At 35.2% G+C, this 27,084-nt stretch overlaps 1 protein-coding gene across 1 annotated transcript in view; it reads right to left on the bottom strand.

The window, feature by feature from the left end:
• Nucleotides 1-18,982: 18,982 nt before the first annotated feature.
• The window catches only part of LOC149799903 (uncharacterized), a 174,827-nt gene continuing 166,725 nt past the window's right edge, over nt 18,983-27,084 (bottom strand). Inside the window, exons 40-41 of the mRNA XM_089959353.1 lie at nt 26,324-26,610; nt 18,983-22,358 (exon numbers count right to left, since the gene is read on the bottom strand). Of these exons, the coding sequence (XP_089815479.1) occupies nt 22,101-22,358; nt 26,324-26,610 (545 nt within the window). The 3' untranslated portion in view covers nt 18,983-22,100. The remainder of the gene's footprint in view (nt 22,359-26,323; nt 26,611-27,084) is intronic.

Below are 27,084 nucleotides of genomic sequence, written 5' to 3' on the forward strand. Positions count from 1 at the left end.
AGCCGATCATCAACCATCTACATTGGGACATTGTATATATATATATATAATTTTCTTTATTTAAATATTTGTTTTAATTATATGAACGAGTTTGAGAGATTATCCCAAACTAGGCCTGTTAAATATAAATTCAACCATGACAGATTATCTTCTGACTTGCCAGTGCGAGATCTGGTTGATCCGAAAAATAAAAGTTTGATCTCGAAAATTCACGACGCCAAGAAAGAATTTTACACGGATGGTGCATCTCATACATGGTCAACGTTCAAGATTATACGCAACACTGTCACGGACGCTACAATGAATGACAAGCGAGCGGCAACTATCATTAAATACATCGCTGAATACGAGGGCAATCAAAAATATTTCTTCAGAGTAAAATTTATTGTATTAACAGAAACAGATAGTTGGATTATCCGTGACAAATATGATCCTGTCCTTGGTAATAATAAAACTATCATATTAAGTAAAAATTCCAGACCGGGTCTATTGACTGGTATTGACAAACCGTATTATGAGCGAGCATATCCTGTAACGGCGGTTATTTATGGAATCTATGAGATAAATAAAAAACCTAACGTTGATAAACTAGCGCCGATGAAATTTTCAAGGTTAAATTGTGTGGCTGAACGAGTAATAGAACACTTTACAAACGCGATGCGTGGAAATGGATTAACTGATTTAAGGCGTGAAAAAATAAACTCGTGGGCTGATTCAGTTAAGGATACCGGTGCTACAATAAAAGATGTTGCTGAGTTAGGAAAAATATTAAAATTTCCAATAACTGTGGCGACAATAACGGGAGAAGTACTGTACCAGTCGAAATATAAATCGAAGGGAGCTCCAATAAATATTATCGATCATAACGCGCACGCATGGACTAACGCGGTAACAATATTTCCACGTGATCGAACTGTTAGATTTTACTCCCCAGACAGTATGTTTGATTTTATCAACGAAATAAGTAAAACCGATCCTGTATCGGTATGGTTATTTAAAAGTAATGAGGAGGGTGAATTTGATCAGTTTGTCAAACCGAACGGTGAAATATATCGCACAGAATCCCTCCATGACGAGATGAAAAATCTTGCGACGTTTTTACAGTGCAAGCACGCGGAAAATACTGACAAATTACTAACTAATTGTTTTACCGTTCCATCTGTTGCGGCTCATTTCGCCAGAGAAAGAAATTCATGGAAACCAACACGATTTGATTTACTCGAGGACGTACGCGCAAGTTGCGTCGAATATGGACATGGCGGATTATGGAATACCAAATACAATTACAATGATGTTATTTCGGTTGATATGGTTGCATGTTATCCAGGAAGTTTTCTGGGATACGGAGATTGTTCTACGTACTTTGAAAGATTTGGTCACCCTACAAACGAGATGACGCGAGTGGCAATTAATGGACCATTACCTGATTTTGATCTGACTGGATTCGCCTGTATTGAATCATTCGAGCTTAACGAAAATCTTGACAAGATTTGTTATGTTTGGTTTGGCAGACATTTTTGTGAAAAACGTTGGGCCCCTATAGTTTTGTTACGATATATGCTAGATTGTATGATACTGACATCGTTGGTGGTCAGTGAGGCAATTATATCATATCATGCACAGACCAAAGTTTGGTTGCCCATGTCAGATTCTGAAGTTATCAGCGAGTTTAAGGATATTTCCGAAGATGATATTCCTAATAGACTCAAAACCGCAAAAGATCTCGGTAGAAAAATTATAGGTAAATTTACTCAAGGTGGTGCATATGATTATAAAAGACATCACGCACGATTAATTCTAGATGATGCCGAGTACGATTTTATAATCGCTGATACAACGGCGAAAAATACGTTTGTAAATCGAGAAAGTGTTTATTTATCCGACGGAACAAAATTAGGTACGATCGTTAGTTACATAAATGACGTATCCCCGCAATATACTCATCTAAGATCTTCCATGTTGGCTTATGTTTCCATAAATTTATTATCGATGATTAATAGATTTCCTGAGACCGCAGTCAGAGTCGCAACAGATTCGTTTTATATTTCAAGTAAATATTTAGAACCTGTTATGAAATTTACAAGTAATGATGAACGATGGGGTTCGTGGAGAATAAAAAAGGAATTATTACACAATTACACAGAATCAGCAGATGTTCCAATGAGAGATTTTTATCGTAAGGGTAATAAAATATCAGAAATGTCGAAAGCACCATCGTTGAGCGATCCAATAACTAGATATAAGACAGTATATCTCAATGGACCTGGTGGATGCGGCAAAACAACTCGAACGATTAATGTTTTTAGAAATTCAGATATAATCGTGCTGACACCCACACATAGACTCGCACGTGAGATGAAACAGCGGCAAGTACAATCGTGTACGTATCATAGTTTCTTTCGGTGGCGCGGAGATACATGGACTCCTGAACGGATGGGAGAAAAATATATACCTAAAATAATTATTTGGGATGAGATATGCACGGTCTCATTGGATACATTAAAAATGTTTCTTGATTGGTTGTTGACGAAAAATACCGCCATAATAATGTGTGGCGATCATGGTCAACCTCCGCCCTTTGTTGGACCATCTCCACATGATTGGTTAAAAAATTTCGTTGATTATTATGAAGAAATAGATGATGATCATAGAGCTCTTGATGCAAATTTGAAGGAGTTTAAAAAATTAATCAGATTACAATCAAACAAAATTCAGTGTGAAATAATACGTGGAGTGATCTCAGAGACATCAATGAGTGATTTTTTGAACTCATGGAGACCCAACGATTTGATCGTAGCAAGTAGAAAAATAGTCAGAGACGCTTTACAACAACAGTTATTTCAACTACATAAAGAACAATATTCAGAATTACCCGTACCGTTGTGTTATAGACCATCAGATACACGAAAACAGAATATTAATGTTGATATTCCAGGACCCTTGACAGAGTCAAGGAAACAGAATCTCGTATTAAATGATATTGTCGCCGTTGATATCAGTGTGGTCGAAGATGCAATACACGTTGACAAATCTCCATGGGTGTTGGGATACGCCATGACAATCCACTCGTCTCAGGGATTAACTATTTCTGATACACGAGTCTGGATTGTAGACGATCGCATCGAGTGGTCAAATTTAGTTTATTTGGTGGTATCGAGGGTCAGAAATATATCTCAATTACGTAGAATTATAATTCCTGAAATCGTTGATAAATTTAACATCATCGATGATGATATAATAAGAAAAAAATTAATCGGATACAAACAATCTGATAAAAAAAATAAACGTGACTTTGATCTTGATGTTGAATTTATTATTGAGTTAAAACAGCAGCAGAACAATCATTGCGCAAGTTGCAATTGTATAATGTTATGGCGATATTCGAGTAATCATTCAAGACAATTTACCGTAGATAGAAAAGATAATAGTCGCGGTCATACACGAGAAAATACCATGTTAACCTGTCTTGAGTGTAATCGACGTAGAGGTGCAGGCACCCTTGGCGCTAGTTAAGTGATCGAAATCACCGGAGTGATCGCGGTGGTAGTTGTGTATCCGCGGGAATTATTTGTAGTTGTTCACGTGTAAATCCACGTTGAGGAGCGGCCGAATCTAATCTGTAGATTGCGGGTCTGGAAACGCCTACGTTTCTCCCGGTGGATCTTGTCACGGTAGATATTTTGTGTGTGGTAACACTCCAAATAGGATCAGTTGCTCTCGCTTTACCACCTTCAAGTTCACCAGGCTCATATAAATATCTGACTGTAACATCACCTAATATTTTTTGTTTTCCAACATCTTTTCGTTGTGTTGGTATATTTTTTTTTGTGACCGCGCTAATGGGTTTCATGTTGGTTGTTCGTGTGATCTCATTATTTAATGCAGCTATCACGCCTGGTAATCTTGCAACCCATTCGCGAGATCTTTTATCCTGAATAAATTCCCTCGCGTATTGATATCCAAATAACCGTTCAGCAAGTGTTCGATTAAATCGCTCAACAATTGCTTGATCACGGTGGATTGCAGTATGACCTCGTCGTATTTTGGTATTATGTTGTTTCATCAGCGATGATACTGGACCAAGAAATTCCTTACCAGGATCAACCTGTAGTAGCTGTGGCCATCGCAGACCACCTTGTGGTCCACCACCTCGTTGATAAATTCGTTCAAACGCATCGGCTACTTCAGATGATGTTTTTGCTGATAGCGGCTCTGCTTCTTTATATCTACTTGCAACATCAACTACGGTTAGCGCGTATTTGTACGTTTTTCCACGCACAGTATCATGCGGTAAAAACAGAATATCAGCTTGATGAACTTCATTAGGAACACTGACATCGAAATACGAGTACTGAATTTGTTTAGGACGTGGTAGATAAATTTGCCATATTGCCTGCCTGGACAACCACGTTTTAGCAGTAGAATGTTTAACCGCCGCTGCATCAGCAAGTTTACCAATTGCTGCTTTGCCTCTCCAGTATCCTCTCGGTGAATAATAAATTGATTCCATTATTAATTACCAGCCCCAATCGCTAATTTACCTTTCATCGAGGATCTTACTAACCAATTAGCTAATGATTCTCTAATATTTTTATTTTTTATAGAATTTAATGAATGAATTAATTTTACATCTGCAATATGCCTATCTTGTAGATTTTGACTTTTATAAGCTACATCATGAGCATGACAAGCTCGATCAATAGCGTTTATTGGTTCCTCGCCTGGTTTTGGTTGATCTTGATCATCGAGCCTGATATCGAGTCGAGTACCAGGACCGCAATAATTATATCCTGGTAGATGTTTTTCTCCACTATATTTAGCCCATGGAGCACCTGGAAACTTTGACATCAAATTAGCAATATCACCACCGCGCTTATTAGGTAAAAACGAAAATTTCTTTCTACCGCATATAGAACATTTTCCACCGTATGCTATTTTTTTATTTTTTGTTATAACTGTGGCTAAATCAGTAGTTGGAGTTTTAACTTTACAGCGTAAACAATATAAATTCATGTTATAATATATATGGATATAATTGATTTCTCAGCAACTCGGCAGCGAGAGCCAGTTAAGCATCATCCTGCGCTACCGAACTCCATCAGAATGATTATCATAGGACCATCTGGATCGGGTAAGACGCAATTATTACTTAATCTGATAATGAGATGGTTGAAATGGGATAAATTATATTTAGCAGCACCATCCGTTGATGATCAACGATGTTATGATGTACTTAAAGATTTCAATGAAAACGCACGATTACTGGATGAAGATAATGATGTTATAGAGTTTATAACCGATATTGATGAAGCACCATCCGTAGATTCCATAGACAGATTTATTAATAATTTAGTTGTATACGACGATGTGATGCTAGATAAACAATCAAATCCAGCCAGAATATTTTCCCGAGGGAGACACAAAAATACAGACGTGATCTATGTTACTCAACGATATACACAAATTCCGAAGGTGATCAGAGACAACTGCAACATTTTAGTTGTGTTTAATGGCGTAGACACACACACGTTGCGAAATATTCATCAAACCTGGTGTGGTGGTGACATGAATATAATTAAATTCAAAAATTTCTTCTCACGAGCGCAAGCTACTCCGCATGGATTTATAACAATAAATTTACATGATCCAAGAACAAGATATCGTGTGGGTATTGATAAAATATTTGGGTAACAGGGGTGATGATAAAATTAAATTGAATTAAACAGATATCATTAATATAATGAACAACTGTGCGTGGTTACGTCAAGGAACCACTAACAATTGTAATAAAAAATGCCGTGGAGAATATTGCAAGAAACATAATTATCTTATAAAGAAAAATCCTCATGCTGGTCCACGAGGTTGTGTTGGATGTAACAACGGCGTTAGAGGATTATATCAGATTTGTAAAAATTGCGGTGGAGATCGATACAGAAGTTTGATGAACTATTACAGAAAAAGAAAGAACATAAATCCAAAAATAGAAAAACCACCATCAGAACTTGAATATTACTTGAAACATAGAACAAATTCCGAAGATTCAGATGAAGATGAAACAGATGAAGATTCCCATGATTCAGATGATGATTCCCAAGACTGATAGCAGCAGAGAGGGCTCGTCTACAATTATGTTTGGGACAAACAATAATCGTAGACGTGGTAATTGACCTCTATGAGTGGTCACTATTTTTTTTGGTAAAACACAAGGGTGACCACTCCCTTAAGTGGTCTGTTCACCCTCTCTGCTGCTCATACATACATACGAACGTACGTACGTGCGTGCGAGCGCGCGTACATACATACATACATACATACATACATACATACCTTTAGTACTTGGCGCTTAATGTAGCTGCTGCCTAATGTGTTTTATATGTTTTGCACAAATGATAATTTATGTTAAAATATGCGAACGGGAATGATTGAATATAGATCGTTTCAAAAATATTTGATTTGGCGCAGTGTGTGTGTGTGTGTGTGTGTGTGTGTGTGTGTGTGTGTGTCGGGGGGGGGGGGAAGAATTATGTTTATAGCAAACACAATATTTTTTAATGAGGACATTATTGCCCTAGATACCGAAATTATTATACGGAAGCTCTATTTTTAAAAACAAAACAGAAAGTGATCGAATAAAATTGTATTTAAATAATAATTAAATCCTTATTAATTAGTATTTCTAGCATATAAAATGACACCTGAGTGAACCAAAAACATTCATTTGGTCCCTGAAACTGGTACTTCTTATTAGACCATTAGTAAAGAAGCGTAGATAAAATGAAGTGTAAGCTAATGTTCGTATACATTGACTAAGACGTGTGTATCGAACACTGGCAAATGAAACCAGGTGTAGTATTAATAACAAGAACAATAATAAAAATGATAACAATTCAACATAAAACCTTTGAAACTATAAGGATAAAAGTACTAGTATCTATCGCAATAGTTTCCAAATAACACTGCAACAAGTAGACCACACATTTTAAAACTGACAAGAAAACACACACACACACCTGATTCGTTTATTAAAGTGGTACTGACTAGTTGGATTTGGCATCGCGTATATGCATTTGACATTTTCATGTTTTGTATGGCATTGTGCCCTAAACAAGACTTAGTAAAAGTATACATTCTGCTCATTTCTAAATGCAGATTAAATGCATTATTTATTTTTAGACTGTCTAAGCCTTTAAACGTTTCTATTTCATACAGGGTCAAAGAAATATTTTTTGATGGAAAATTTATTAGAAAAAAACAGATCTTCTCTCCGTCCCTCTCAAATGTTCATGGGTGATTTTGACCAAAAGAGCATTTATTTAATCCGCCTGTGTTCAATGCAGAAATTTCATCTGCCATTTGATTAATTAATATTAATCACAAACAACAGTCTCCCTTCTTTGCTTTTTGCAAAAGGGTTTGTTATCGGCTATTATCACAAGGTGTGAATGTTGTACGCGAACTGCGGCTGGCGCAACTCTTAATGTCGACATTGGCAAACATTTTCACACGGATTTAACCAACTGGAAATGATACTGTACTGTTTTGTTTTTTTTTTAAGTATCTGCATATTAATCCACCATTGACACAGATTTGTTGAAACTAACTTTAAAGTTAGATAGAGGTAGTAGCTCTGATGACTTAACAAAACTAGGGGTCAATGTGTGCCAGGTAGCCAGATTAAGAAAGTTGTTTTGTTTTTTGTTTTTTGTGTTTTTTAATTGACTGTTGTTACGACTCTGTGGTCATAAACTAAGTGAAAAAAAAGAAGCAAAATCAACAAGTTTTGTAAAACGTAAATAATTTAATTATAACTTATAAACGAAAATGCGAGAGGAACTTATATTATCATGAAATAAATTCAAAATAATCCTGTAAATAAGTTATGCTAGTGTCCAAAAGAAAGAAAAGGTCTGTATAAATTCCAGAAACGAAAATGTACTGGTTCGCCAGGAAGCATGGCTTGGTCAAAATGGCATTGTCTAGAACTCCTTTGAATAATTCACAATAGTTCCAAAATAATATTATAGTCCAATGAACATTTTCTAGTTCCAGTGAACAGTCCAGATAAATTATTTTACTCCCAGATAATATATAAGTACAACATTAAACACTTCTGAAGACATAATGTTGCAATAGGAACACAAAAAATAAGAATAAGTAAACTGCCCAATCCGAGTTACTTATGTAGGCCTACAGGGGGGAAAGCTCAAGCACACATACTTTCAATCCTACCTACGTTGTGGCGATAGCCGCTGTAGTATGGGCACTGGATAGATGTCTTATCTCGCATCTCTAGGTTCGCTATCAAGCAGGAACCCAGTATAGATCGAATTATTGAAATTGCTTGTTTAGCGCTAGGTTGTCAATATTTGTAGCAATCAAGGTCCCTAGATTAGTCAACCATAGGGATTTTAATATATATATATCGTCGTATAATATATATATATATATATATATATATATATATATATATATATATATATATATATATATATATATATATATATATATAGTCTTAAGAGAAATTATCCTGAGGCCAGTGCTTGGAGTAATGTTACATTACTCCCTTATATAAATAAATCCTTCCTACGTGACAACATGGTAGAAGAACTCGTATGATTTAAACCCACCAATGGGAATTAACTTAATTCTTCTAGATACCACCTGACCTACCTGTCAAATGGGAAAAAGACCTAATCTCGTAATCATATTTACTTATAATCATATTATTATTAACTGTCAAAACGAACGCAAGCATTTATTTATAGATCCTATGCAATTGTAAGTTCTTGAATATTTCAACATCACGTAAGCCAAATCCAGCGGTAGATCATTATTACAATTTACAGTCATAAATACAAGATTTTTTAAAAATATCAAAAATCATGTGCAAGAGTTACCAAAAATATATGCATAAAATTGTACACAAATTACGGATATTACTTGCTATTTTAATGTATTCATCAACGCCAAAAACTTCAGTTAGAATGAATATGTCATACAGATAGTCTGTCCTTAACAGGTGTAAAAATTAATTATAACAATAACAAATATGTTCAGTTTAGTATAATTCCAATTTTTTTATATAAATGAAACGGATTTTCTGCAGTACGATTGGCTGTAAACGGTCACGTGATACTGATCTGGAATTTTTTACACATCGATAAATTCTGGGATTACTTTCGGTTTTTGTACTGTTTGCAATAGAAATAAACACTGCAGACACGTCATTGTGAAACGATTGTTTCAACTTTTACATTTTTTATTCAACAAATAAAAATAAATTATAAACTTTTTAAATACTTTTTCAAATATTATTTGATTGAAATGCGTAGTTTACAATCTGGCGTTCGTCTGCTACATAGTTGCGGAAAATGGCCGATTACGGTGACTTTTCACTGCAATTTTCTGCGGAGTTTTTGAATAATTAAATGACAAGGGGTTTTAAAACATAACAGCAGCGACTGAAACAGATGAAGATGGATTTGACTATAATGTGATGTATGTTACAAACACTGAAAATGAAACATGACAACATATTGATAAATTCCCTCACAAAGCATCCCATGACCGCATTCACCCTAGCCTTCCTTACACAACAATATTAGCGTGGGAACTAGGCCAGTCAATTTTGAGGCCGCAGAGGGATATAAACCAAGATTAGAGAAATTATCTGAGGAGGACCTTAAAGCTGTTGAAATAAATCAATACTCAGAGGCTATTAAACCAAACACAAAATGGGGTATTGGCGTTTTCAATGGCAATTTAAAAACAAGATTGTTTTCTTATTTCATAAACGTGTGTGGATGTTGGTGGTTTGGTGAATATGACCAATTACACAAAAATACAAACAAATATTTATTAGACCATTATTCAAAGACTGAATGAAGTTTATAAATGGTAAAACTACCTTCTCCACCAATGTGACTTAACACCATTGAAAAATGTATATAATAATCCATAAAGGTGATTGTTTTGCTAATTTAAATTATTTTGGATGTGTAGTTATTAATTCCTTCCAGCACTCCAGCACTCAGTTATGCAACCAAGCAAAGCATATGGCTTGGTTTGCACGTAACTCTCCATTTAACAACTACACATTTAATTTCAGATTAGATAAATAAAAGGGTCTTGTTAATTACTAACGCTGATGAAAAATATATAAAATGTTATTCCTGTATAGGACATACTTACATTAAAAAAGAATGTTATTTTTTATATGAAAAGAAATGCGCTGACGCCACGGGTAGCCATTGTCTAAGATGTAAAGTATGAAGGTGCCGAATAAAGGTAACTGTGCCAGTAGTTACATTTCATTTGACATTAGATCACTGAACGGGGGTCTTCACAAGTATTAACGCTGTTGAGAATGATATAAAATGTTATTTACGTATCCAATTTATTTAATTGTTACCCTTATGTTAGTAATGGATAGAATCATCTTGTTCATATTTCCATGTTGTTCATTGATAAAATCCATTATGATTTAAGGTATGGTTGGAAATTTAATCCTACCCACTTGTTCATTCCATATCAGCTGTTATTATGTAAGGTCATGGTCGTATGACTTAGCAGATGGGACTTACTAAAATTAAACATGAATTTTGTAAATGAACTAAATGCGCTGAAACCATCGGTAACCATTGTCTAAGATGTAAAGTACGAAGTTTCTGAATAAACGTAACTTTAACAGTAGTCAATATTGTTCGTGTGATTCTGTACAGGTTATGTATTATGGGGCGGTGTTAAGCGGCGAAAGAAAGGAAAGTACGCGCTACTTAAATTGGAATGTATTGTTGATGGAATAAGTTTTATATATGATATAAATACTGTACTAAAAAAGTATGATTTAGAAGACTATCTCAACGACTTTATTTTCACTGGAAAATTTCCAAACAAAATAACATGGAAAAACTTAATTGGGACAAGAATACAGATATTTGAGGAGAGGAAACATGAAATGAGTATCAGAAATCCATCAGAGGGATTCGGTAGATTTTTAAAAATTAATCCAGGACTAAAAATGCATCATCTATGGAAAAAAGCTTACACTGAGTCAAGCAGAAAAATGGAATATGGGACATTAATTCGCATTGGAGGAATGCAAGCAAGACCTGGACTGTGTCCCCTATGTGGCAAAATGAGTCATGACCGTATTTTGCACATTTCGATGAATTGTGCCTTAACCTCAGACGACAGAAACCACTTGATGGAAAGTCTATTTTCGTATATGCCTCCAGTGATTTACCGTGATTTCTGTAATCAGATCGATGATGCTATACTGATTATACTACTTGGTGGTTTAAATGATATATCAGAACGTTTAGAATTTGAGGCATGGATAAATATGATCAGACTATCTACCAAGTATTTCATTAAGATAAAGGATATTATATATTCGATTCAATAGAGAACTCACTCAGAATATTAAGGAAAGAAATACTTGTACTGGATTGCAAGCGATTAGGAAACTAACTATTTTTGTTGTGAGGATACATGTCAAATGTTCTATCGTATATATATCTCTATCTAGTTTAGTAATGATTTTAATTTATTTATTCGTCTGCTATTGGAAATAATTCAATAAGTAACGAATCCACTATTTTTGTGATTCTATGTATTTAAATGCATTTCTTTTTTGTCTTAAAATCTTCAGAAAATGGAGGAATAAAAGAATATCATCATATCATCATCATCATCTCTCTCTCTCTCTCTCTCTCTCTCTCTCTCTCTCTCTCTCTCTCTCTGTGTGCACTATACAGAGAAATTCCCAAATCTAACTGAAGTTCGCGTCCAAACTTCGTGCCATCCCTATATCCGCCAAAACTTCCTCACTCTGAGGGAAGTTCTCCACATATAAATCTTCTTTGGTTACCATTGGAGTATTAAACATTAATTATCATAGATTATTATTTTTTTAAATTAATGAACTTGCTTGTGTTAAGCATTCATTACAACCTTTCCTGTAGACATAAGGTTATGGTATCTAGATTCACTGGGCAGTTACTGTTAAATAAATTAGGCATTGATACTTTTTTCGGTGGGAATAAAAACGAAACTGTATTTGAAGCATTATGTTTACTTATTAACTGGTGTTTTAAATTGAGACTAGAGTGTACAACCAATAGATTAGTGATATATCTTTGTGATTTTACGAATAAAGGTAAAGTCACACACCTTCATCACATAAGAAACACACACACTAAATTGTCTGTACACCCATCCAGAGAGTGATTCATAAAAATGTATTTATTGGCGTTCTGCACGTGCAGAGTATCCTTTTACAGTGGGATAGGGATCGACATAACTGTAGTCTATTTGAGTATTTCATTGAGTGAATGTATAATCTTGACAGGTGAAATCAGCTCACTACACCGTAAGTCCTGGAGGGCAGACACGAACCAAAATGTAGAAAGAAAAAAAAATGATGGAAGAATTTAGGTACAAACGACCAACACATGGAGAAAGAATGAATAAGATCGATACGCACACACTCACGCACATTATATATATATATATATATATATATATATATATATATATATATATATATATATATATATATATATATATATATATATATATATATATAACCGCTCCGGTGGCCTAGTTATTAGAGCGTCCGTCTCGGATGCGGGAGTCATACCAAAGACTTACAAAAATAGTACTAACAGTTGCCTCGTTTGGCGCTCAGCATTAAGAGGTTAGTGTTAGGACTGGTCGGCCTGGTGTCATGATAATGTGACTGGGTGGGATATCATGCTATATGTCTGCGGCATGATGCCCCAGCGCTAGACATCCCTATAAACTGTCACTCTGCAGACATCGTAGTGATATGACTAAAAAATTGTTAAAGCTACGTTAAAAATCCAAAATCACCCCCATATATATATATATATATATATATATATATATATATATATATATATATATACCAATGTGTGTGTGTGTATGTGTGTGTGCATGTAAAAATGTGTTACTGGAAAAGGCAAATAAAAAGAAAGTGACTTATAAAGAACAGATCGAAAGAAACTAAGTACCAAGACACATATGTCATATCATATCTATATGTCTTTCTATCGATTTATCAAAAGTAAGACCATGTTGAAAAAGAAGTAATTTAGATGATGATGATGACGCTAGGGTCGCATCTTCAATGACTTTGTTCACGTTAAAGGCGAGGAAAATGCACTGTACATAGAAAATGTACGATACTAATGGTATGGAAAAATGGGAACCAGCCTGGAAATGGGTGAACCTAAAATAGAGTATATATGGGTTAGGCTGACCAGAATCTTTTAATAATGTAAGTTATCTTGTAGGAAAAATAATCTTTTGTGAGCTTATCATAGCTGTAAGAGAAAACAAAATAGGAACATTGTTTTATTGATGGAATTTCGGTGCTTTAACAGTCTTGAGTTTGGAACACTAATTACTAAAATTAGCACCTGACTCTTTGATGTGGAATTGAAAGCACATGTTTCAAACACTTACAGGTCCAGAAAATGCTGCTGCTCATAACTTTTCCTCAACACAGAAGCTGACATTCTGGTTTCATCTATACTGATAAATACAGGTTTGATCATGAGCACTAAAAAATGTTAAGTTATTGAATTTTAATAGCATGGTGTTTGCATAGGTTTACTATGGGAATCTATAGTACCGTGAGTCTTATAATTATAAAGATGAGTATAAAATATTCATGTAAATTCTTATTATCTCTATTGCTTAGAAAGGAAATTGGTAATTGTTATAGTGCATAACATTTAAAAGTGGATTTATCTAAATATTTATTGATTTAAAGATAAAAGGTCAAAGCAGTTTCTGTTGAGGGTGAACTTCGGTAAAACATGGGTAATATAAAGTTAAAGTTTATTGTCTCTTATGGGCGCTTATGCAGATTCAAGTTAAAGTTGACCATATTTCAGTTGCAATATTGTTATTATAGTTGAAGTTAACCGCACCTCAGGAGTTAAATAGGGCATCACAAAATTAAATATTTCATTTGCTTTGAGAAGAGGATTGGTACATTACTGTTGTTGTTTTATCTATTGCTATATATAATTTAAAAATATCAATGTAAAATCTGAATTGGTAACAGTGAACAGTGTATCAAGTGTTCTTCATTCCTTTCTTGCTTCAGTTGTCAGACTTGAGGGGGTGGCAACGGTAGTTACAATTTAAAACACAACCAGAAATTACAATCTCTTACACACAAGATCTGACCAAAGCTTGCCGGTAGCTTCTCGTGGGTCGGTGGTTCTTTCCGGGGTTTTCCCGGGTTCTTCCTCCACCATTAATACTGGCCGCCATGTATAGCCTATCTTGTGCTGAAAAATGGCGTTAAACCCTATAACAACATAACAACAAGATCTGACCATTATTACAATGCCCAAAACGTAACATTTAATGAATCTTGAAATCAAAACTGTGTTAGTGTTAAACGATTTCAAGCATTTATAAAAAATCTTCACGATTCACAGGCAAATCATGCTGCACACAGTCCTAATACAAAGTACGCGTTGTGTGCAACACAGTTTTAAGATTATAATGTATATCACCTGTGTCGTCTGTGTGTCAACAATTGCTTGTTATCATTGTGGAGTCCATATTGTTTACCCAATTTCAATCAAACTAGGTATTTATGTTTACATCATCAAAATAGGGAATGGGTTTGAAAATAAACAGGATTAATGCATAATAATGAGGTGACATTGAATCTGATTGTTGGAATTTGTTACCATCCTAGATGCATCATTTCTGATCCAATTTTGATCAAACTTGAATTGTATGCGTGTAACGTAAAGATCCCAAGGATAGTGAGATCCAAGCATACTAATTAGGCGTCCTTGAATCTGATTGGTTGTGCTTGTTACTTCTGTGGAAGCCATATTTCTAGTCTGATTTTAGTCCAACTTGAAATATGGACTTATGTCATCAGTATCTTGGACAGATTCGATACTGAATGAAATTAATGCATTTAGATGAAATTATATTGCTTATGGTGCAAAGTTGACTGTGAAGGCAGAAAAAATGTAGGAATGCTAATACATGGACATCTATAATAGCCAAGGTTCTGAAATGATAACCCTATATACACATCGGAACATTGGCTAGCGAAAATGACACTAGCGTAAAAACTTGCAGTTAGATTCATTTCTAATTCCTATTGTTCTCATTTTAATATTAGTCTGCAGATGTGTTTAGATATAATTTGATAGGATACATCTGTTTGGATTATTCATTTGAATTACAAATTGATTTTTGAATCTGGACTATAATATTATTCTGGAATATATTCAAAGAAGTTTTGGACAGTGCCTTTGTGATACATCAAAACTGTTGGCACATCAGCACATTCAAGAATTTATTCAGAGCACTCAGTTCTTTTGGACTTGTGTAGAACTTTTAAGGATTATTTTGGATTTAACTCATAATACTAGAAGCAGCATTTCCCTTTACCCTCATGTACACTTCAGAGACACACACATTTCTAATCTGACCCACAGTTTTGATACATAAGTTTGTTTTTTACTCAGTATGACCCCCATTCCAGTTTTGACACAATGGAGATTTTTGACTCTCAGTTTGCACCGCAAGGGGATACACTGGAAGTTCCTCTTAAATTTTCATTTTATAACTTAGATAAATTATTTTTTGTTTTACAAAACTTGTTGGTTTTGATTCTTCCCATTACATAGTTTATGACCATAGAGTTATATCATACAATACAGGTAAACACTACACCTGATACTGAAGATAAAGGTAGGCTTTATACATTGTACTGGTAAACACTACACCTGATACTGATATAATGCCTGGTTTTCAGCACTGTACAATTAAACTACACCTGATACTGAAGATAATGTCAGGCTTTACACTGTACAGGTAAACACTACACATGATATTGAAGATAATGGTAGGCTTTATACACTGTACAGATAAACACTCCACCTGATACTGAATATAATGTCATGCTCTACACTGTACAGGTAAACACTACACATGATATTGAAGTTAATGGTAGGCTTTATACACTGTACAGGTAAACACTACACCTGATATTGAAGTTAATGGTAGGCTTTATACACTGTACTGGTAAACACTACACATGATATTGAAGTTAATGGCAGGCTTTATACACTGTACAGGTAAACACTACACCTGATGTTGAAGTTAATGGTAGGCTTTATACACTGTACTGGTAAACACTACACCTGATATTGAAGTTAATGGTAGGCTTTATACACTGTACTGGTAAACACTACACATGATATTGAAGTTAATGGTAGGGTTTATACACTGTACAGGTAAACACTACACATGATACTGAATATAATGTCAGACTCTACACTGTACAGGTATACACTACATATGATACTGAAAATAATGCCAGATGTTATACACTGTACAGATAATGTGTAGGTAAACACTACATTTGATACTTTTATAAAGCTGCACGTGCTACATGATGGCATGTTCTCTTCTTTCTGATTAGTCCAAGTGCAAATATGCAAGGATCGGTGTTCAATAAATTAAGCTTAAAATGGAACAAAAGAATGTTGCTTGTTTCATGCAGAAGTGTAAATGTTTTGCAGCATTTCGAATCAAGCACTTTGTTTTGATGCACCTGATAACTGTCCACAGTAACAGATGATTGAGGTAAGCTGATAATGGCACCCCTTCTAACTGCACATAAATGATACTGTACATGACAGGCATAAAAATGACAAATTTCAAACATCCCTGAAATGTCAATTACTTCTCCTGATGTGAAGGCATACTCCTCAGGAAATAATTACATTTTGATCTGGGAGATTTTTGGATCATTAATCAAGAGTAAACATGCATGAAATCTGGTAATTCCCTTAAACATGTCAAGTCATGGAATTTGCATTAGATCTTTAGATTTTCATGCCTTACTTTACCACAAGATATAATGTCACCTTTCTTGTGGAAAATGTTTTATGTGATTCTATTTATGTTTGCTGGAAACATGTTATTGATCCTTAATTGTCTAGATAAGCTGACTTTCTGGAAGTAAATCTTCATTAAAATGTCTCCTGATCAGTGCATGTCAATGAAAAAACAGCATACCATATTTTATGTTATTTTACATCCATAGATAGCTATAATAGGCTTAGTGGTATGACTTAAATATCATAATGATACCCTTGATGCATTGCTTAAATCACATGTGGCAGAATGCCATATTATACTTCTTTAATATCACAAATATAAGATCAGTTATGAAACGGTATATAATAACATCATGAGAAAAAAAGTGTACCATATCTCTCCAGTAATTGGTCTACGTGTGATGATAAGCCCACCCCCAGTGATTACTAGATTTTAATTTACTTACAAGAATTCAATTTAGGTACCATGTATACTTATAAGCTGCATTCATTTGCAAACTGCATTTGTCAAGATCAGTCATCTTATGTGCCGGCAGATCTGTGTCTATCCAGTTTGTTAAAACTGAAAACCAGTAAAACAGACAACATAAACAACATAAACTCTGATCTGCTGGTGCATTATGTGATGGCAGATCTTGGCCTATCTTGATCTGCTGCTGCATTATGTGATTGTAGATTTTGGCCTATCTTGATCTGCTGCTGCATTATGTGATGGCAGATCTTGGCCTATCTTGATCTGCTGTTGCATTATGTGATGGTAGATTTTGGCCTATCTTGATCTGCTGGTGCATTATGTGATGGCAGATCTTGGCCTATCTTGATCTGCTGGTGCATTATGTTGTGGCAGATCTTGGCCTATCTTGATCTGCTGCTGCATTATGTGATGGTAGATTTTGGCCTATCTTGATCTGCTGGTGCATTATGTTGTGGCAGATCTTAGCCTATCTTGATCTGCTGCTGCATTATGTGATGGTAGATTTTGGCCTATCTTGGTCTGCTGGTGCATTATGTTGTGGCAGATCTTGGCCTATCTTGATCTGCTGCTGCATTATGTGATGGTAGATTTTGGCCTATCTTGATCTGCTGGTGCATTATGTTGTGGCAGATCTTAGCCTATCTTGATCTGCTGCTGCATTATGTGATGGTAGATTTTGGCCTATCTTGGTCTGCTGGTGCATTATGTTGTGGCAGATCTTGGCCTATCTTGATCTGCTGCTGCATTATGTGATGGTAGATTTTGGCCTATCTTGGTCTGCTGGTGCATTATGTGATGGCAGATCTTGGCCTATCTTGATCTGCTGCTGCATTATGTGATGGTAGATTTTGGCCTATCTTGGTCTGCTGGTGCATTATGTGATGGCAGATCTTGGCCTATCTTGATCTGCTGGTGCATTATGTTGTGGCAGATCTTGGCCTATCTTATTCTGCTGGTGCATTATGTGATGGCAGATCTTCGCCTATCTTGATCTGCTGTTTCATTATGTGATGGTAGATTTTGGCCTATCTTGGTCTGCTGGTGCATTATGTGATGGCAGATCTTGGCCTATCTTATTCTGCTGGTGCAATATGTGATGGCAGATCTTCGCCTATCTTGATCTGCTGGTGCATTATGTGATGGCAGATCTTGGCCTATCTTGATCTGCTGGTGCAATACGTGATGGCAGATCTTCGCCTATCTTGATCTGCTGGTGCATTATGTGATGGCAGATCTTCGCCTATCTTGATCTGCTGGTGCATTATGTGATGGCAGATCTTGGCCTATCTTGTTCTGCTGGTGCATTATGTGATGGTAGATTTTGGCCTATCTTGGTCTGTTGGTGCATTATGTGATGGCAGATCTTTGCCTGTCTTGTTCTTCTGGTGCATTATGTTGTGGCAAATCTTGGCCTATCTTGATCTGCTGGTGCATTATGTTGTGGCAGATCTTGGCCTATCTTGATCTGCTGTTGCATTATGTGAAGGTAGATTTTGGCCTGTCTTGATTTGCAATTGGACACTGATTTCTGTATCAATATATATGGTACATTTTTGTTACATTCGAAGGAAGAGATGACAAACAATTCAGATTTCATCCAAAATGTTTTATTCCAAAATGTCACCATAAAATGAATAAAACTTAGTTTTTGGGCAGTCTCTAAATGTGTACATTTCTATAAAGTATTTGAGCTAGAAGGGTCAAAGGCAACAACTAAAATTAATTTTTTTACAAAGTTTGGCACATTGAGAATTCACTCTAGTGACAGAAAGGATTTTCATGACAAATTCATTTTGAATGACTTAGATACAATGAAATTAATGGTAAATATCTTAAATTTATTATAATATCTTAGATAACTTTAAAACATTACTGCATCAAACACATTTGCACCGGTTTATTTTCTAAGAGCAACACATAAAAACCGAAACAGAATTTATGACTCAGTCATGCTCAAACAGTTATACCTCTTTTTGTCAAAAATAGATCACAAAATTGCTTTAAAATACCTACAGACTAAAGCTGTTAATACAAATGGGATATATATTGTCTCTTGATTTATGATGTTTACAAACACTATTGGTTGTAATTCTTTGAGTGAACAACAGAATATGTATAAAATGATCTTACGCCTAAGACAGCCAGTTGTAAATAAGTGAACATTTAAAACACTTCAATTCCACTGAATACAGGAATTACTTGAAATATGTACTACTTTTTGATATTATTGTATATTTAATCCTGCATGAATATAATAATTAATGCTAAACACATCCATAATTCTAACTGTATTTCAGTGTTAAACATACTCATAATTCTGATTGTATTTCAGTGTAGCTGTTGCTACCCAACAAACAAAACAATGGCTTCAGAAAATGACATATTTATGTGTCAGCCATTAAGGCTGACAAATTAATAGAAGAGATGTGTTTCTCACAACTGCAAATTATATGCATTGATAGAATACATAATCTACAATATCGTTACTGCCATGTACAAGTACTTGACGAATTACCCTTGACTAGTGATTTTGTTGCATCATGCTAATAGGAAATTTCACACTTGATAATGATCGTGGTTTAGAGTTTTACAGTTTAATGCTGAACATATAGGAAATTGTACACTTGATAATGATAAATATTTTCTGTGGTTTAGTTTTAAAACTTTACACTGAAAAGATCGGAAATTTCAAACTCGATAATGACTGTGCAGTTTACAGTTTTAAAGTTCAATCCCAGACAGACAACTTTACATAAATTTGTCATGGAAACCCACACTGGCAACTAAGATATTTTAGTAAAGAATAAATGAGAAGTAATACTTTAACTCAGGAAGAAAAAAAAATACCCCATGAAAGACAATTTTAATTGGATGATTTGTGAAAACAGGACACAAGTTAACATGTACATGCTTACAAATTCTTATACCTCGAAATTACTACAATATGACAGATGTTATTTTGATAATCTCAATATGTCAAATTATACATTTCTTCTGGACAGCCAAAATCAGTTATGACATGCAATGCGAAGTGAACAAAAAAACTAAGCAAAACTTACATCTTTACAGAATTATGAACATTTGTATCAAAGATGGAAAAAATCATTAACTACATACTGTATAATGCACTTACTTACACATACAAAAAGCATAATATAGGTTAAAAACACCTTCCATGTTTTAACTTCTGGAAGACTAGAGTAAAAATCACAAATAGAATTTAATTACAAAAAACCCTCAAAATATTTTTAATTATTTTTAGCAACTACATGTATAAGAATAAATGGTAGAAAAAAGTTTATGTTTGGAAGAATCATTAAGAGATTGACACTTTTGTATACTATTCTTGAAAAACTGCATAGAGAGCTCGAATAGTTACCAATAGTTACCAATGCAACTGATGAAACAGAGCTCAAGATAAGCAGCATATTTGCATATTTTACACGGATAGTTCATCTAAAAATTCAAAAATTGGTAAATGCCTACAAATTTTATGAAAAAAATGTAAAGCATTTAATCCAAAGGTACCTGCTCATTCAGTAAGCAAGTTTGTATTGCATGATGGCAAATTCCATCGATATAAACTATGATATAAGTTAAAGTTCCAGAAAATCCTTGCACATTTAAAATGATGGTGTTTGATCACTGTTGTAACACATGCATAAAGCTATGTAATCAAACACCCCCCAACCTAGTCTTGGTCACCAAGCCACATTACGCACTCAAAATGACAAGTTTAACATCTTCACGATCAGTCTCATATCTATCAGTCTTTTGTTTTGTGTTCCAAGAATATGCCATCTAATTTTTTTTAATGAAATTAGTTCCAAACAAGGATTAAAATACTCAAATATACACAACTTTTATCTAGAGCTCTGTGAAATAAAGTGGACGGGACGAGAGTGTATACCTTGGCACTTAACATATGGCAGTGTTCACCATCTATCACATTTCTCCATGAATCCACATGAATGAAAAAAGGGACATTTAATGTGTAGAATCTTAGAAAAAGATAAGATCAATAATACTGTATTTATTACCACCCTTGGACTCTAGAATCCACTGCACTAGTATATACCTTGCAAACTTAACTTAAAAGATATTTAACTGTTTATAACTTTACAAATACCAACTTAATTTTGGACATTTATGTTTAATATCGAATAAACAAGCTTGATTTCCTTGTACGTTTATTATTCAAAACCCATACAGTATGATGAGATCCTGTTAAATTCAGTTAGAAAATGGAATTCCACCACATAAAATGTCCCAATGTTGCACTGAAATTGAGCATCTGTACAACATACCCTGGACTCTTGGACAAAAGCAATAAAAATCACAGATCTGAGAGTAATTTGGAAATTGTATATAACATGTATATAATTATATAGTAACATACAGTATTATATATAGTATAAAATGATGCTAACAACTTAACACTCACATCATATACATCAAGACCACATAACAAAAATTGAAGATCTTTGTAAGGCACTTGTGGCTTGCCAAATACGAACACTACTAAGCTAAAAATGCAATTTGCATAGATAAAAATTCATCAGAAAGTGTTGATCCATGAGATATTACATTCAGCATTCTACATTTAGCATTAAAAGGTAATATTATCTCTAAGCATTTGAGTATTTTTAGTAAATGTTCCTGTTACATTAACGAACTGCCAGAGATGCTATTTATATAAATTTTGAGCTTCATGTTTGTTTCATGCAAACTTGGCATCGACTGACGCGTGATCGTAAGTTTCCAGCCTTTAGAGTTTGTGACTGTGGTGTCCTGAATTGATCATTTTGTTCGATGGTTGTCAACCAGAAGCTGTATTTGTTGGAATAGAAATGACAGCTGCCTCTAGCACCATTGCACTCGATGAAGGGTGTAGCACGGAAGTCTTCCAAACAGCTACCTGGGCTGGACAGTGACTGACCACCACCACTAGGGCCAGCTCCCGTGTGCTGAAGATAAAGAGAGTTTGTATTTAGTCGATTTCTTATTATGTAAACTAAATGCAGTGAAATCTCCCTTAGCAGACACCACCAAAAAGAAACGTTGTTTGTAAAGGACAGAAGTTTACTCACATTCACCTCTGTTATAAGACTTGTTCATAAAAGATTAAATGTAAAGATTAATTTCCTTAAGTGTACACACATTCACCTCTGTATAAACAAGACCTGTCCATAAAGGATAAAATGTAGAGACTCATTTCCTTAAGTTTACTCACATTTACCTCTGTATAAACAAGATCTGTCCATAAAGGATAAAATGTAGAGACTCATTTCCTTAAGTTTACTCACATTTACCTCTGTATAAACAAGACCTGTCCATAAAGGATAAAATGTAGAGACTCATTTCTTTAAGTTTACTCACATTTACCTCTGTATAAACAAGACCTGTCCATAAAGGATAAAATGGAAAGACTCATTTCCTTCCGTTTATTCACATTCACTTCTAGATGAAGGAGAACTGTCCATGAAGGACAAATTGGAAAGACAAATTTCCTTAACTCAGATTCATGAAGGATACCTGTGTCCATAAAAGACATGTTAAGACTCATATCTGAAAGCTTACTCACATTCAACTCTGCATGAAGAAGTCCTTTCTATAAAGGATAAAATATACAGAATCGTTTTCTCAAGTTTACTCACATTCAACTGTCCATGAAGGACAAAATGTAAAGACTATTTTCCTTAAATTTAAAACATTTACCGCTGCATGCACATTCACATCTGTAAAAAGAAGAGGAATGGCCATATATTAAGCTCACATGGCAACTAAGTGATCAGTATGTCAAAGCATCTGCCAAGGCGGCTGGACAACAATTAACAAATTTCATTTAAAACTGGAATAAATATTTCCAAAACAGGGAATATGCTATTGGGAAAATGAGAAATATGAATACCATTTTGTGACACCTGTAATATATCCATATTATTTAGGAAAGTTCCCATATCTGCTATGCAGGCTCTCTTGTACGTGGAAATTGTGTATGAAAATTATGAAATGTTTCGCATAATAGTTTAAAATAAGAACACACTGAATCTTCAAGCAGGTCAGCAAACAACCAAACTTGAGACATTCCAACATCATATATTCAGCCGGTATAAGGAAGTAGTTTAAAATATTCAGTTGCCAAAATAATGAATTTACTTCCTGCTCATGTAACAGGAGCAGATGCTATTCTGTCAAAAGTCTATAATTCAGTTTTATAGAAAGAATTTTTTAATAAACAGATTATTCAATAACAAAAAAGGCACTTTCATATTCATGTCATTACCAAAACAAAACAGAACCATAAAAAATGCTAATTATTATTGACATTTTTCATATAATTTGCTTAATTTGATAATGGATGTTTAACTTGCATAAGGCTTGCTCTACATTTGTTTATTTATGTACATAGTATAGATGAATACCTTGACGGAGAATAGTGTATACAGTAGGACCTGTCTTAAATGATCATCCCTCTGCCAAAACATCATGGTCTCTCAAGATGGGTGCTCTTGCAAGACAGGTAATAAGGCTATATACCATGTATACTTGGATCCAACAGCAAACGACAGACTCTGATCCGAATCCGGATCTGCGTTATTTGCAACTACTGATTAGTCCTAGCAAACTGCATAGACCAATATGGTTTGGCACAGATCCAGATCTGTGTTATTTGCACTACTGATTAGTCCTAACAAACTGCATAGACCAATATGGTTTGGCACAGATCCAGATCTGTGTTATTAGCACTATTGATTAGTTCTAGCAAACTGCATAGACCAATATGGTTTGGCACAGATCCAGATCTGTGTTATTGGCACTACTGATTAGTCCTAACAAACTGCATAGACCAATATGGTTTGGCACAGATCCAGATCTGTGTTATTGGAACTACTGATTAGTCCTAACAAACTGCATAGACCAATATGGTTTGGCACAGATCCAGATCTGTGTTATTGGCACTACTGATTAGTCCTAGCAAACTGCATAGACCAATATGGTTTGGCACAGATCCAGATCTGTGTTATTGGAACTACTGATTAGTCCTAGCAAACTGCATAGACCAATATGGTTTGGCACAGATCCAGATCTGTGTTTTTGGCACTACTGATTAGTCCTAGCAAACTGCATAGACCAATATGGTTTGGCACAGATCCAGATCTGTGTTATTTGCACTACTGATTAGTCCTAACAAACTGCATAGACCAATATGGTTTGGCACAGATCCAGATCTGTGTTATTGGCACTACTGATTAGTCCTAGCAAACTGCATAGACCAATATGGTTTGGCACAGATCCAGATCTGTGTTATTGGAACTACTGATTAGTCCTAGCAAACTGCATAGACCAATATGGTTTGGCACAGATCCAGATCTGTGTTATTGGAACTACTGATTAGTCCTAGCAAACTGCATAGACCAATATGGTTTGGCACAGATCCAGATCTGTGTTATTGGCACTACTGATTAGTCCTAGCAAACTGCATAGACCAATATGGTTTGGCACAGATCCAGATCTGTGTTATTGGAACTACTGATTAGTCCTAGCAAACTGCATAGACCAATATGGTTTGGCACAGATCCAGATCTGTGTTATTGGCACTACTGATTAGTCCTAACAAACTGCATAGACCAGTATGGTTTGGCACAGATCTGGATCTGTGTTATTTGCACAACTGATTAGTCCTAACAAACTGCATAGACCAATATGGTTTGGCACAGATCCGGATCTGTGTTATTTGCACTATTGATTAGTCCTAACAAACTGCACAGACCAATATGGTTTGGCACAGATCTGGATCTGTGCAATCTGCAGTTAGATCTGGCTTATACAGGAGTATTATAATAAAGCTGTGCAGTGAGAATATGGGCTCTCAAAATGGATGATCTCATGGCAGAGGTATTCCAAGATGGGTTTTACTGTACTAATTTGAAATTCCCTCTTTATTGCCTTCATTTTCCATCCCATTCCATCCCCATCCTATGCATCTGATTCGTCTCACTGTTGTCAATGTTTTTCCTTTTTTATTACTTTACTGAACTTAAATTAGAGATTCTATGTATCAAATAACACATTAATAGCTGCTTTTCTCCATGACAACAATTTTTAGTACTGTAAATCAGTGTGTTGTATTATTTTTCTTGCATCATTAGGAAACTAATCAATCTAACAGGAAAAGATAAATACCGATACCTACCATGACAAAGCTGTATCCAATCTACAAGCCTGTCCAACCAATAAGATTCTCTGGGGCACCTACTTACCATGACAAAGCAGTATCCAATCCACAATCCTGTCCAACCAATAAGACACTCTAGGACAGATACCTACCATGACAAAAATGCATCCAATCCACAAGCCTGTCCATCAATAAGATGCTCTGGGACACATACTTATCATTACAAAGCTGCATCCAATCCACAAACCTGTCCAACCAATGAGACACTCTGGGACAGGTACCTACCATGACAATGCTGTATCCAAACCACAATCCTGTCCAACCAATAAGACACTCTGGGATAATACCTACCATGAAAAAGCTGTATCCAATCCACACTCCTGTTCAACCACTAAGACACTCTTGGACACATACTTACCATTACAAAGCTGTATCCAATCCACAATCCTGTTCAACCACTAAGACACTCTAGGACAGATACCTACCATGACAAAGATGCATCCAATCCACTAGCCTGTCCAGCCAATGAGGTATTCTGGGACACATACTTACCATTACAAAGCTGTATCCAATCCACAAGCCTGTCCAACCAATGAGATGCTCTGGAACACATACTTACCATGACATAGCTGTATCCAATCCACAATCCTCTTCAACCAATGAGATGCTCTAGGACACATTCTTACCATTACAAAGCTGTATCCAATCCATAGGCCTGTCCAACCAATGAGACGCTCTGAGACACATACTTACCATGACAAAGCTGTATCCAATCCACAAGCCTGTCCAACCAATGGGACACTCTGGGACAGATAGTGTCTGACTGTGCACAGCAATCATGTTTGCAGGAGCATCACACACCACACAGCGGCTGATGTAGGGAACTATATCATTGTCTGCTACAGGCATCATAGGAATGGCAGCATTAGTGGAGAGCCAGTATGATTTGTCATTACGGCTGGCATAGTCACAGACGTTATTAGTGTTGCAGAACATGAAGGGCATGGTGCTGAATCGTCGGATACATGATCCTGCCCAGCCTGAAATGAGTTTAAAATATGTCAAGGATTATAAGATCAAACCTGTGAAATCTGAGCCCTTATGCAATCAAGCTGGATGTATCCACCTTGCTATGTGATTCTGTGATGTCAGCTGTATTCAAACATCATAGTACATGTGATTTTGTAATGTCAGCTGTACTCAAACATGAATAGTTAGTGTGATTTTTTAATTTCTGCCATATTCAAACATTGCTGATGCATCTGCAGCTTGTGTACAGGTTTTTCAGTGTCAGACCTGCTCACCCTAACATGACCTTCTCAGTCAGGCAGTCAATATTTTTCCTCCAATCAGACCAATTTTTAGTAAAGTGTAATTAAATATCATTTACTGATATTGTAAAGTTGAAAAGCATGCATTTAAAAAGTTCAGAAGTGTAATCAAACACTGATGCAGCAACAGTAAACATTATGTTCAACTTAAAATTCTGTAAAGTACACTTAGACCTTAATTAC

This window comes from Sinohyriopsis cumingii, chromosome 5 (genome assembly GCF_028554795.1).
Source record: "Sinohyriopsis cumingii isolate HCF-2022 chromosome 5, ASM2855479v2, whole genome shotgun sequence".
Lineage (NCBI taxonomy): Eukaryota > Metazoa > Mollusca > Bivalvia > Unionida > Unionidae > Sinohyriopsis > Sinohyriopsis cumingii.